Raw genomic sequence first — 15,051 nt, forward strand, 5'->3', positions numbered from 1 at the left:
ATTTTTCTTGGCAGCATGGTCACAGACATCCTATCTCACATGTGTGTCGTTTTACTGTTTGTCTCCCACACCAGAAATAAGTTCCACAAGGGCAGGGATTTGTCTGCTCTGTTCATGGTTGCATCACAAGCTTCGGAGCAAGTTAGCTTGTTGAATGAATTACACACTGTGCTATTTTAAACCACGTGTGCTGTCACTTTGATAAAAACAAAAATGAAATTTAACCCCCCTACAAGCTCGCTGTGGGTCAACAATGGGATATGGGTGTCCTAAGGACCTGCGGTTACATTACAGAACCACGTTTTCCTCCGCATGCTATATTTGCCTACATTTAAAAGTGTCGCCACTTGGGCAAAAATACAGTACCCTGTCACGTGAGAAACGGCTGAAAGAACTGGGACTGTGTGGCAGGCAGCTTGGAGCCAGCTCCCAGAGCTCATGCTCTCCTAGGGGCCACACTGTGTGTCATCTCCCTGCATGGACATAACGACGTGCATCTAATGAACAGAATATGGCAAAGGTGACGGGATGTCCCTTTTGAAGTCAGATGGGACTGCAGCCCCTGCTGACACTCACCCTGCGGCTGCAAGAGACTGAAGTAGAGGACACAGCTAGGACACGTCCAAATTCCTGATCCACAAATCTGTGAGATCGTAGATGTGTACTGTTCTAAGTGGCTAAATTCCTTGAGATCACTGATTTTCTGAATCAAACTGGTTGATTCAGAAAGTTTTACTGACATATTTCTTGTATATTCATAAATATTTGTGTATTCAGCATATAGGTTTCTAAAAAACAAAACACCACTCTTCTCACACTCATGTTTGAGATTTGAGAATGCTCATTAAACTACGAGCTACTAAGGCAAAAGGCATATAACAAAACAAAACACACCCATTTTAGTAAGGAGAAACTTGGTCAAAACTTGCAACAGTGCCACTGAGAGGACACAGTATCAAGGTTTTTGTCCTCTGCTTCGCACTAGGCCAATGTTTTCTCCAATACACAAGGTCCTTGGTGAGCACATTTTCATATTTTTAATCCAGATCAACTTATTTTTCAATTTCCCCAGTGATACGTGCTATGTTTTCAACTTGATTCTATAATGTCATCTAATTTGTGCCCACCAAAGGAGATTTAAAAAAATCAGTGGACGCACTAAGAAAATTTTCTACCTACTATTTTGATGCCTCAAAGTAACAATTTGTAATGTTGGTAAAAAACACCAACATTATTTTCTAAAAATTAGCTAGAATAAAATTATACTTACCAACAACAAAACAATTTTTGAATCATGTTTTTCAAGTAAATTAGTAAAAACGGTAATTCATAAACAAACATGAACTTCCAACATTCATTAGATTAGTGGTACATTAAATTTGTTCTGGACAAGGCCTTACACATGGCAGGCACTGAAATGGAAAATCTTAGAATTTATCGAGCAAACGAGAGCTTAACATGAGTTATATATACAGTAAGTACATTTAAAAAATATACAACTGAAATTAAGAAAATCTTTGTAGAAAAACGGCCAATATTTTTACTATTTAAAGTGCTCGTGTAAGTCAGTAAGAAAACAGTGTTTCCAAATACTATGTACACTGTAGTTTTAAGCATAAAATCCAATCTAAGCATTGCTTTTAGTGACAAGAATATGAATACATGAAAACAGGAAGAGAGATATCCATCTATTGTTGAATATGAAATATTATAAAGCTATTTACTATTTCAAACACTTGGTAATATGGAAAAATATATATTACATAGTAAGTAAAAATATAAAAACATGGAAAATATAAACCATAAAACAGCATTCAGAGAGCAAATAAAAGGATGTTAAAACAATCCATGCAGACTAAAACAAAGACCAGAAAAAACATATACCAAGATATTCCCAGTATCTATGCTTAGGTAATGAGATCAAGAATGATTACCCCCACTTTCTATTTTTCAGTTTCCCAATTTTCCTTAAGGAACACATAATTTTGGTACTTGGTTTTGATTCAGGTGTAAACTTTCTCAGGGACTGACAGTATGGGGTCTGTTTATAAGAATGGCCGAGAATGGTACTCAAACATTTCATAGCTAGAACTCAACACCCTAAATATGTTTCTCTGCCATGGAGAAAAATGTTAAACAACACACTCACAGAGCTGCAGACTGAATTTTCACTGGCAGTGGAGTATGTGGGGGTAAGGAACCCAGACACCGGCCAACATGGTGGCCTCCAGCCACACGTGGCTACCGAGCACCTGAAATGCGGCTACTGTAACCGAGGGAGTATGAATTTTTCATTTTTAGTTAATTTAAACAGCCACCTGCGGAACAAATAGCAAACACTTCTATCACCGCAGTAAGTTCTATTGGACAGTGTCAGCCTTGACTGTGGAACTGGAGAGATGGCTATGAATCCCAGCAACGTCATTATGTAGCCCTGGGCAAGTTGCTTTAGCTCTGTCACTCAGTTTCTTTCTATGTAAAGTGGGATATAAAACATCTCTGATGAAGGATTGTTTAAGGTAATGATGAAATAGGTAATGTATCGTATGTAGGCAAAGAGCATAACAAACTCCCTAATGTGTCGCACACACTCAATAGATGCTAGGTAGCCACCAAACGCCCTCCACTGGCGCTGATATTTTCATAAAGTCTTCAAACATAAGCTGTCACCAATGCCCAGAGCTCCGCTGCTGTATACAGCCAGCTGTTCTGTTAACAGACACAGACCACTGCTCCTCCTGATAACACACGCCATCCCCCGGTAAGAGACGACATGAAATATGTAGCTAAAGGAACCGACATCCATTCTTATTTATACAAATAATGGCTCTGTTTTTATGTAGTAAAGAGAGACTCTATTACCAAAAGGTCTTATTTCATAAATTCAAAGGATAAGATATTGAACAAACCCAAACCCTCAACATTTTATTAGAAAGTCTATTTCACCTTAAGATAGTAAAAACACACACAAAGTAAAATCAATTTAGGCATTTCCCATTTCAATTAGCAGAAAAGCTTAGATCATGCTGAACCACTATTTTTCCAGGCAGCTCGAGGTAAGAAAGAGCCTTTTAACCTATTGATGCAACTAACAGAACATTTAGTGGGCCATGTTTTCCCCCAACAACCCAGTTGCTCCACAAGAAAATCACTAAAAAACATGTAGCCTACTAATTCTAATTGTCACTATTAATAATTCCAGCATAGTCCTTTAAAAGGATCAATGCTATCTACGAGTAGCAAATAAACTCAAGCAGGCAGCAGGAGCCTTACCTTTTGATTGATGTAACAGAATACACAAGAATATAGCCATTAATATCTATGGAGTAGGTCTGAGGAAAGATAGAATATTCATCCTGTGGAAAAAAAAATTATATTTGAGTAGTCTTCATATAGCATCACAAACAACCTTTACCCAAAGTTTTTCATGTATTACCTGAAGAAATCAAAGTAGACACAGAGTGGATTACAATATTATGCCAGAAACAGCCTACACACTGAAGCTTTAAGAATGGCTTGGAGGTGATAATGTGGTTCAAGCCAATATTTAAAAATGACTAGCTGTTCTAGAACTTTAGGGGAAAGTCTGATGACCTCCGTAACTCCTGGCAGAAGAGGATGGATGGAACATAAAGATGATTGGCTCTGTGATCTCAAAACAAGGGATGAGCATGACTAAGTCCAGAATCTTCTAGACCTCAGGACATTTATACATCCTGATTTATTCCATAAATCTGTATTTTTATACTTGAAACTGTCCTATTATTTAATTTATTCTCTGCATGTCAGTCACAATGACCTGAGCTTCAATCTACAGGTTGCTAGAGGGGTGCCAATAGCATCTGGGGGTGGGGGGGAGGGGAAGGAAGGGAGGGAGGCAGGGATGGGGAGAGAGAGAGAGAAAGACAGAGAGAGAGAGAGAGAGAGAAAGACAAAAGAGGATCAAAACACCAGATTCAATTGAGGTATTCAGACTTTTGGGGACCAAGAGAGTTACTTACTGAGCAACTCTAGGAATTAAAGAGAAAGGTACCTATTATGCAACAGCATAGTAGTCCTTAGTTTTATAAAGCAACATTATGAAACCTTGCTTTATATACATATTAAAGCATACAGAAAGTTCTGATGTCAGTGCAGTTTTCAACAGTACACGCTACTGTCTGGTACAAACATTTCATTCTTAGGTGAAACTAAATTGTCAACATAATACATGCCCCAAGCACTATTACGGAAAAATCACATCATGGTACCAGCAGATTAAGCAGCAGTCTATTATTTTTGTAAAGTTACAGTATGGTTATAACCACTGTTTACGACAGCCCAGAATTACTGCCCTGTGGTAAAGTTCTTTAAAGAAAAAAAAAAGAAAAAAGAAAAATAAAATTAAGTTTTACTATAAATTCTTTGATATAATAAATAAGATTAAAAACAAAATCCCAAATGATTTTAATCACTAGCTCAGCGAGAGTAGGTTCAAAGTTAAAATTCTGTTTTCCCTAAAGGGAAAATGTGGAAACATAGAAAAAAGTAGTTATGTCTAAGAAGCACTGAGTGAAAAACTACCAGTTAGAAGATATAATGGAGGAAAGAGCCCCTAGCTGATATAATTCTGAATTTTTTTTTTTTTTTTTTGAGACGTAGTTTTGCTCTTGTTGCCCAGGCTGGAGTGCAATGGCAGTCTCAGCTCACTGCAACCTCCATCTCTCAGGTTCAAGCGATTCTCCTGCTTCAGCCTCCTGAGTAGCTGGGACTACAGGCTACACCACCACACCTGGCTCATTTTTGCATTTTCAGTAGAGACGGGATTTCACCATGTTGGCCAGGCTGGTCTCGAATCCCTGACCTCAGGTGATCCGCTTGCCTCGGCCTCCCAAAGGATTACAGGTGTGAGCCACTGTGTCTGGCCTTTAAAGTCTACTTTCTGAGAAAGAATAATAGCAATATAGTAGAAATTGGGAGGGCAGGTGAGTAGAAACCATAAAGCTCTCATAAAATAATACTGTACTGGCTCACAAATAGAACAGACTGAAAAATCTAGAAAGACCTGATAGATATGAGAATGAGGTACCTGATAATATTGGCATTTCAATCAGTGAGGACCAAAAGTAACCCTCAACTGAGCGTAGAGGGACACCTGGGGATGAATGGCTAAGCTGGATCTCCAATTCACACCTCGGCAAAAACATATTCCAGACGAAGCAAAGATTTAAAGATAAAAACGATGGGCACAATAGATGCGAGAACTTAAAACATATTACCAGTTAAAAAAAGATTAATAAATGAAAAAGTTCTTCATGGTTGCAAACCTCTCTAACAAAAACCATAAATAAAACAAACTGAAAACAAAACTGTGCATCTCAGATCATATACAAAATGCTAATTTTCTTCACATATTGAGGGGGAATCTCACATCAACACGCAAAGACTAACCACCCAATAGAAAAAAAATGGCAAAGTACACAGACAGGATAATTCATAGGGGAAAAAAAAATACAAACATCTTCCAACACAGGAAAAAATCAAAGCCCCTCCTAAGAAGAAAAGTGCATTATTAAAAGTACACTAGGATGCTATTTTTTACCTATCAGATTGGCAAGTACCAAAACGTTTGGTTAACACACAGTGCTGTTGAAGGTGTAGGGAAACAGACACTCTCATTCACTGCTGGCAAGAACATGAACTGTAACCCTATGATAGCCCACATCCAGGAAGTTTTCCTATGTGCATCACTACCCTATATGTAAAACAACGTCTGGGACGTTCGTTAAGGGATTGCTGATGGTAGCAAGATGGGCAACAGTCTAACTGTTGATCAGCAGTTAACTTACAATATATATCCCAACAACTGGATATTATGCGGCCTTGGGGAAAAGAGAGGCCATAGGTATTGATATGGAATAATCTCCAAGATGGAGATGTATTACTCTTTGTGTAAAAAGGAAAAAAAAAAAAAAACAAAACCAAGCTTAAAACTATATTTGCATATTCATGTATCAAGTATCCTAGAGGCATATACTAGAAACCGGTAAATGGGGTTGCTGGCGGGGGTTGGGGGTTAGATACCTAGGGTAGGAACGTCTTAAGTTTTACTATTTACACATTTTTGCACTATTTATTTTTGTACTATGTGCATTACACCTATTTTTTAAAAATTAAACTTAATTTTCAAAATAGCAAATTTGGTTACATTATAAGATGGATTGTCATTGAATCAATTTTAATTATTATTATTATTTATTTATTTATTTATTTATTGAGACGGAGTTTTGCTCTTGTTGCCCAGGCTGGAGTGCAATGGTGCAATCTCGGGTCACTGCAACCTCTGCCTCCTGGGTTCAAGCAATTCTCCTGCCTCGGCCTCCCAAGTAGCTGGGATTACAGGCATGTGCCACCACGTCTGGCTAACTTTGTAGTTTTAGTAGAGACAGAGTTTCACCATGTTGGTCAGGCTGGTTTCAAACTCCTGACCGAAAGTGATCCACCCGCCCCGGCCTCCCAAGGTGCTCGGATTACAGGCGTGAATCTAAGTTATTAACCAATTTATGCTGGAGGTTGCACTTTTTTTTTTTAAATGAAAAATCAGACCTTGGTGACCTTGATCAGTAGGATATAAATAACTTCCATAAGCTTAGCGTTCCAATAACGGAACACTAGGCATAAATAGATAATAACACAGAAGAGGCTACTTTTTTTTTTGATACTTCACATTCTTACCCCAAAATTAATTTAGGGTACACGCTCTCACCCTAATATTGGGCAAAACCAAAATATTTCATGCAGTCTAAAAATAATCAATCTGTATTTAACTATGTTCATCATCATTCCTAGGTCGGCAATTAAACCACTATTAAAGCATAGTGGTATGGATGTACTGACATAAACCACTAAGTAGTAAATAGAACTTGCTAACAAATACCGCTATGCAGCAATTCACTGCATGCAATTTCATTCCTGAAATGTGGAAGCAGCTAGTGAACAAATTTACTACAGAGTACTTTTAAAATAATTTGCCTCTTAATCATCTTACCCTACTACTACTAGTCTTAATCCCAGAACTAGCCCCATATGCATTTAATTTATAAAGCAGCTCTTGGAGCAGTAAACATCTGAGTTTTGTTCTCATCCAGTTTTCAACAGAATGAAGGGTGAAACTACGGCAGGACATGCCTGTGCTTCACTGTCCTGAGCTGTAAATAAAGACACATCTTTAATTTATTGTCCATCAACTGTAAATATAACCTTCAAGAACTACTAGTTGCAATGAGTACAAATGATTTAAAGTAGCCAAATTTGGATATATTTTGTGCAAAAATTCTCCAATTACTCTTACCCAGTTGTAATAGAACCCAAAGGGGCAAGACAACAGGGCTGCTAATATGATCACTGCTCTTGTCTTATCTCATATACTCTTCCTAAACACTGGTGCTTTTGGTTTCACTATTTGTATTATTACATCACTAAAATATTTTAAATTGTTTGATACCTGAGTGTACATTTATGTTCTAGGGCAAAACAGTACCTCAGAGGAACACATATTCCAATTTGATAAGTAGTCAATATAAAGAAATTTATTCTTTAGAGAAATCTTTTCAAAGACAGCTCTCCAAGTATTAAGAACACGTGCACTTCCACCACGCAGCCTGTCAGCACAGTTAATATGCTGGTGTCACACTTGCCTCAGTAGCAGTAAAGGTCTACAGAGAAAGAGCACATCCGCTTCAACCCCACTGTGACAATTCTCCACAATTCCAGTTATCACTATTTATAGATAAAGCTCTGAGACACAGAAAGACTTCTTCACCCTTTAATTTAAAGAGATGGGATCTCGCTCTGTTGCCTAGGCTGGACTGCAGTGGTGCTATCACAGCTCACTGCAACCTCAAACTCCTAGGCTCAAGTGATCCTTCCACCTCCCACAGTGTTGATATTAAAGGCATGAGCCACCATGCCCAGCCCTCATTAGCTTCCTTAAGGTTACTGGGTTAGCAACAAAAGCCAAGATTCAAATCCAGGCAAGTGTGACTCCAGAGCCCACACTCCAAACAGTTATGAAACTGGTTCCCTGAATTGCCTGATACAAAACGTGTTTCCAGAGTAACATTATATGAAAGTGATTTATCAATTTACATTCTCATCACCAGTTTTCAGGAGCTTAAAGAAGATTCTAAATAAGGATACAAAAGCAAACTGAAGTCTTGATAGTGTCAGAGTCCCACAATAAACTGAACAGCTGTATTTCTTTGCCCAGGATACTCTAAGTTACACTGTTGCCCAACGTAATTATTATTAGCACCCCCAGCCCACAACTCTAAAAGTGTCTTGGTTTAGGCAATAAATTATATAGTCAGCTTAACTATAAAAGAAAGATATGAAACCCAACAACACAACACTCAAGCGGCTCTTCCCTTCCCAACTAATGTCTAATGAGCCTTGTCATCTGTGCCATGCCCCGCCCCCCCAACAGAGACTTACACTGCTCCCCTGGTCCATATAAGCCCCAACTCCTGTTCTTCTGTCAAGAGGACAGGTATCAGGGAGTGAAAGTCTAGGATGGCTCTGTTCTAATGAAAGCATCAAGAATCTGACTGCTAAAGCACATCACATCCACCGCCAGCCGGGAGTGTGTAGGGTGAGTGAAGGAGGCACATGCTATAGCTCTGTGTACAAGCTCAAAGAGCCAAACACATTTATTTTCTTCCAAGCTTCCAAAATGGAAACCTCAGGGTTCCTCCAATGCTAACATCACTCAATATAGCTATCTTCTTGCTTCGCTAAGGCGTCACACTTTCCTTCTATGTTCACTTCAAAACGCAAAGCAGAGGGAATTCATTCCAAACCCACAGGACAGGTCATACTATTCTGGGTCTACTCCAATTTCCCCAGATTCCAGGAAAAAAGCCCCCATTTAACACGGCAGACCAGATCACACTACACTCACCCTTCTGCTACTCTTATCCTTTAAGTTGCAAGGGTGGACCAGGCATGGTGGCTCCCGCCTGTCATCCTAGCACTTTCGTAGGCCAAGGCAGGCGAATCACCTGAGGTCAGGAGTTTGAGACCAGCCAGGCCAACATGGCGAAACCCCGTCTCTACTAAAAATATAAAAATTAGCCGGGTGTGGTGGCGTGCCTGTAATCCCAGCTACTTGGGAGGCTGAGGCAGGAGAATTGCTTTAACTCAGGAGGCACAGGTTGTAGTGGGATAGCGCCACTGCCTTCCAGCCTTGGTGACAGAGCAAGGCTCCGTCTCAAAAAAAAAAAAAAAAAAAAAAAAAAAGTTGCAAGGGCAGGAGTTAGGAGCTGAAATCCCAGCTTCTTTACATTCCTTACCCTCCAGTGAAGAAGGGTAAATTCAGTCTAATAGAATGGTTTCTAGTAAAAGCAGGCCTGGATGTCATGGTAATGGGGCAGCTAAGCTGTCAAAAGGGCTTTTCTTTGTTCCATGTACTCCTTTCCCCCTTGCTTCCAGTCAATTCCCCTGGTGATCCAATTCCACACATCCCTGCTACATTAAACAACATGTGAATATCCTTTCTGGGGGGATTATTTGACTTTTGGCCATTACCTACTGTCTATCAAATAAATTGAAATTCCCTAACCTAGTAATCACTCTCAAATCCACCCACCCAGAGACTCTACTACGTAAACTAAACCCAACACTCAAACCAGAGCCTAGACTCTAATCAAACTGGTATTTTATGGCCCAGGTCCTCATAAGATTAAATCAGCTAATTTCTACCCTATGCCCCTCTTATGCCTTTCCTCTAGAAAAGATGTACTTTTGCCCTAATGTAGGAGAACACATATCACAAAGAGAAAGAAAGCAACTCATATGACTCTCTAATATAAAGTTTAGAAAACAGAAAACCACTAACCTGTAATAAGTATTAACCCTTACAATGTTAGTATATTTAAAGTAATTTTAAAGCAGAAAAACAAGTTATTAAAAGAAAACTGCCAGAAATGTCTTAGAAAAGACCAAGTACACAGCATATTAACATTTAGTTATGTACGCTCCTCGACTTATGATGGGGTTACATCCCAATAAACCTACTATAAACCAAAAATATCATGAGTTGAAAATGTATCAAATACCTCAACAGACCCATCATAAAGATGAGAAATTGTTAAGTTGAGCCACTGCAAGCCAAACCATTGGGAGTCAGGGCTGTCTGCACACAACACGAGGGGTTTTCTTGGCATAGCTGGTACTTTCAAAAATCAGCGCTAGGACCAGGACTGTCAGATATGCTGTATAAGATTCTGAGATTCCAGAGGTCACTTACTTGCCCAGCTGTGTCTACAAGTTGAAGATGATATTCTTGTCCATTTACTGTGATCAACTTTGTAAAAGCTACAGGGAAAAAGGGAATTAAACATTAGTTTTTAAAAATTAACTCTAAACCACTTAAAGTTTGAACAATGACAACCAATTAAGCACAGAGTCCCTAGCAGTGTCAGAGAAAGGCCCCATGAAACAAAAAAGAACAACTCCCTGACTTGTACAGATTCTCCCCTGCTTCCATTATTCAGCTAGGAAACACGGTGGCTGGCTAAAATCAAGCTTGGTAAACCTTGATTCTTTTTCAAAGAGACAAAGTACGCAACGATTCAATCCTATAATAGTAATTTCAATGCTCTGGGGCAAATCCTTCCTCTTGTGAAAAAGTGAAATATACTGCATAAAGTCTGAGCTCTAGAATAAACCAAAACCACAGAAATTTTCCATTAATTTATAGGAAGTCTGGCATCAGAGCACAAAGAGCTAATATTAGTTGAAGTGCTAAGAACTTTTAGTACATAAAAAAAGTAACAGTTTTACTGACGGATAAAACAGCAATGAAACAGATGTTCTATGTTGAAGCCATCCTTCCCACTTAAGCTTAAAGATCCAAGCAATTTGTCACAACTTCTTTTCCCTGACAAGGGAGGAAAGAAAATCAGACTTGAATAACTTCCGGAAAAGTCAATTCAGAATTTGAGGGAGACCGACTTCAAGCAAATATAGACAAAAGAGGAAAGAACTACTAACAGAAACAATGTAAAAATAACCACCTGGAACCCTGACAAGGAAGTGGAACAGATTTCTCTTGCATACCCGCCCCAGCTGTCCTGACTCACGATGAGTCCTCCAATCTCCTGACTGGCCATCCTATATGACCAGAGCCAGGCTGCAGAATCTATCCCTCATACAACTGAGAGAGGTCCCACTTTGCCCACAGCAGAAAGGCAAAGCTGACACAGACAAATGGAAATTACTTGAGAAAACTCTAAGTAATAAAGAGGATTGACTGGAGATCTTATCTGAATTATATGAGTTCCACAGGGAAAGAAAAGATGGCCGAAAGACAAGCAATCACACAGAGAATCATATTAGCGTCACACTTTTCTAATACAAGCAGGGGTGCCAAAAGTCAGGTGAGTAAAGATTACAGACCACATGATGAAATCAATGGCCACACTATATTATGCTTATACTTTTTCTGGAAGTTATCACTTTTAGGAAACAGTTAAATCAGATGGAAACTGAATCGGAATATTTCAAGCTGAGGGGATACCCAATATAACCTATTTCATCAATTCTAAGAAAGAACTCAGATTTGTTTTTACACCGTATCCTCTCTGCTTGGGATGCATCCTGCACCCCTGGAGCTTTCAGTCCTTGTCAGCCAGAGTGCAGTCACTATAGAGCTGTGTGAAAACCTTTAGTCAGATAAATTGAAGTGTATTTCAGATTTGATGAGAAGTATGTAAGAAACATTGGTGAGCAATAAAACCAGTGACTTTCAATTAGAACTAAGTAACTGTGGTTATCAAGTATAATTATGATGACAAGGTTACTGAAAGGAAACATCATTCATTCATTCATTCATTCAAGAACAATTTCTTGAGTGTGTATTATCACCAGTAGCACTGTTGTGGGTGCTTGGGATGCTGTAGTCTCTGACACTCTGTGAGCTTAGATCCCAGGGAAGGAAAGAAGATACAGACACACATGTACCCTCCCACCCTGTCGGGTATCTTCCCTGGGAGTGGAACATCCAGGCAGAGGTTAAACAGCAAGTGAAAAAAGCAAAAAAGTCAATGCAACTAAAGATGAGGGAGAATGGTAGGCAGCTAACTAGGATGGACAGGAGGCAGAAGGTCCTACAGAACTTGGGATTTTTACTCTGAATGTGAGGAGAAACCAAGGAAAGATCACTCTGGCTACACTGTATATAACAAAAATGGTCCCAGAGATATTAGGCAGGAGCCCATGATATAGTGACCAGTGTCATGACTGTATAGACTATCACAATCTATAGGTGACACTGGCCTGGATTAGAGATGCAGATATTCTGGAAGTATTTCAGAGGCAGAACCAAAAGGATTTTCTAATTGACTGGAGGTGGGATGTAAGAAAATGAAGAATCAGGATGACTTTTTTAAGATGCCACTTACAGATACAGGAAAGACTAGGGGAAAAATACTAGGGATGGGAGAGGAAGGGAATTGAGAGTTGGGTTTTAGGGATGGTTTGGGATGCTTATTAAATACCAAGGGGAAATGCAGGCAGTTAAATAAAAAAGCCCAGGATGTAGTGGCTTATGCCTGTAATCCCACTTTGGGAGGCCCAGGCAGGAGGACTACTTCAGGCCTAGAGTTCAAGACCACCCTAGGCAACATAGTGAGACCCAATCTCCACAAAAAAGGAAAAACTGCTCCAGCGTGGTGGTTCACGCCTGTAGTCTTAGCTACCTGCAAGGCTGAGGCAAGATCATTTTAAGTCCAGGAATTCAATGTTACCATAGCTATAATCATGCCACTGCACTCCTGCCTGAAGGACAGAGTGAAAGACCTTGTCATGTAAAATAAAATAAATTATAAAATAAAACTCAGAGCTGGGGGGAGAGGTTGGGGTTGAGAATACACACTGGTGAGTCAATAGCAAATTAAAGAGAGGGGAAGATCACTTGAGAGCAAGTGCAGAGGAAAGGCCTGAATCAGGGCACCCCGTGTTGCCAAGTCAAAAAAATGCAGAAGATTCGGCCAAGAAGACTGTGAAAGTACTGGCTCACCAGTGAGGTAAGACAAAAAGGGTAGGAGATGTCATTGTATATAGTGTATAAAAGAAAAAACAACTAATAAACATTGGCATCTATCTTTGCATGTAAAAAGAATGTAACTTGTCCTACTTGTAGCAGTAAAATGAAAAAGAAGACCTTCCATCTTGCTGTCATAGGAAAACTGCCAGTTTTTGTTACTATAGAAAAAAGGGAGGTATAATAAGAGATAGGATAGACTAGGAAATAATTCTACTCTCTCTCATTTTAACCTCATGTCAAAATGGAAAGCTGGCTTTCTTCTGACATCACTTTCCTTGAGCCCCCTTCTCTCTGCCTCTTTGAATTACCAGAGAATCCCTTTCCAACCTAAACCCCTGAAATTCTCCTAAGTAGACTAATAGCTATTTAGTAGTAAATGCTACTAACCAAGGTCATAGAGGTTTCTAAAATTTGGTGTTCACAAAGCAAGATTTGTGTTACTAAAGTGTGGTGAGGACTCTTCTTTCATACCCTACTGAGAAGTCCACACCCAGGACGCAGTGCCTTGAGAATTCTGCAACACCTAACTGCAATCTCCCAACTTCCTGAGAGGAAGGCAAGGCGCTTATCATTCACCAACAGTGCTACCTGGAGATGGCAGAAGTTGGAAATTGCTGCTATGCTTGCTTTTTAATTATAAACTACCACTAGCTTAATTTAATCCTATCAATTTAGTTTGTATTGAGTTGTTAGATTAACACTGCAGTAGATAATGAAGTATATTTGCATAAGTAGTACTTCTGCTTTAAAATTTCCCCAAACTAGAAAATATGTGGTTTTACTGATACTGTTCTCCTACACCCCTACTGTTAAAGATGACACAGTCCCAGAATTTTTGCTCTCACCATGACACTTCACTGAAATGTGTCACCTCTGAGTGCTTGCTATAACAGCTTGTTCTAATATTATAAAGCGTAAAATAACTACTAAATTATTTCCAGATCTACAGTTTTTTAAAATCATAAAACCACCCACTTATTTATCTTGCTGGCAACAAGTTCATGACAACCTTTTCTTTTCTTTCCAATTCATTGTTATCACTGAACAATGAATGTTTTTCTACCAAATAGTGGAAGAAATGGTGGACTAAGGGCTCCTGCCCTGTGTTAGGTTATCAAAAGTGTAGTAAGTGGAATATAATGTCTGAATATGCCTCACGAACTTTTAATGGATACATATTCATATTTATTTCTGCTCTTGCCTACAGACTTTAACAAGTACTCTGAATTCATTTTTGAGGTGAAGAAAAGTCTTCATTATTGAACTGTAAGATAAGAAAAATTTAAAATATGACCAAAGATGATGCTGATAGCCTCAAAAAAGTAGGGTCATATTACTCTGTTTCTGAGATAACATCAAGTTACATAAGTTGGACTTTCTTCTGATCCATTACTAAGATAATGTATGTATGTACAGCTCCATGATACACAACTCCATGACTTTCCTTCCAACTCAATTTCTATTTTTGAGACCACATCTTGCACTGCTACCCAGGCTGGAGTGCAGTGGCGTGATTACAGATCACTGCAGCCTCAAACTCCTGGGTTCAAGTGATCCACCTGTCTCAGCTGAGACTACAGGCACACTCCATCATGCCCAGCTAATTCCAGTTCAGTATGAAATGGTATGAGGATACATATACAATTATCCACTTTTAGAGGCAGAGCTTACGAAGAAAACAATCTTCTATTGTTCTATTAATACAATTCCAAAATGAACCTTATTATTTCAAGGATCTAAAATCCTAAATTGCTATGTATAGCAAATATTAAAGTCTGAGATGATGATTTCCTTATGTTCTTATTCCAGTGGACAGAAAACCGAGCTTGTTCATCTAGCACTCACATTAATCTGCTCTTCACACTTGCTTACTATGATATAATGACTAGCTAGACAAATCATAGGATGTAATCAGGACTCCTCCCTGCGGATACCCAGAGGTTACTTTCATATATAACACCTTGAAA

At 39.0% G+C, this 15,051-nt stretch overlaps 1 protein-coding gene across 2 annotated transcripts in view; it reads right to left on the reverse strand.

Annotated features, from left to right (window-relative positions):
• Positions 1–15,051, reverse strand: part of RHEB (Ras homolog, mTORC1 binding) — a 51,801-nt gene that overhangs the window by 6,346 nt on the left and 30,404 nt on the right. For both annotated transcript variants that reach the window (XM_074036383.1, XM_005551217.4), the window contains exons 3-4: positions 10,286–10,353; positions 3,274–3,356 (exon numbers count right to left, since the gene is read on the reverse strand). Coding sequence is in view for 1 of the 2 variants with exons in the window: in XM_005551217.4 (XP_005551274.1) it covers positions 3,274–3,356; positions 10,286–10,353 (151 nt within the window). In the remaining variant the exon portion in view is untranslated. The remainder of the gene's footprint in view (positions 1–3,273; positions 3,357–10,285; positions 10,354–15,051) is intronic.

Source organism: Macaca fascicularis, chromosome 3 (genome assembly GCF_037993035.2).
Source record: "Macaca fascicularis isolate 582-1 chromosome 3, T2T-MFA8v1.1".
NCBI lineage: Eukaryota > Metazoa > Chordata > Mammalia > Primates > Cercopithecidae > Macaca > Macaca fascicularis.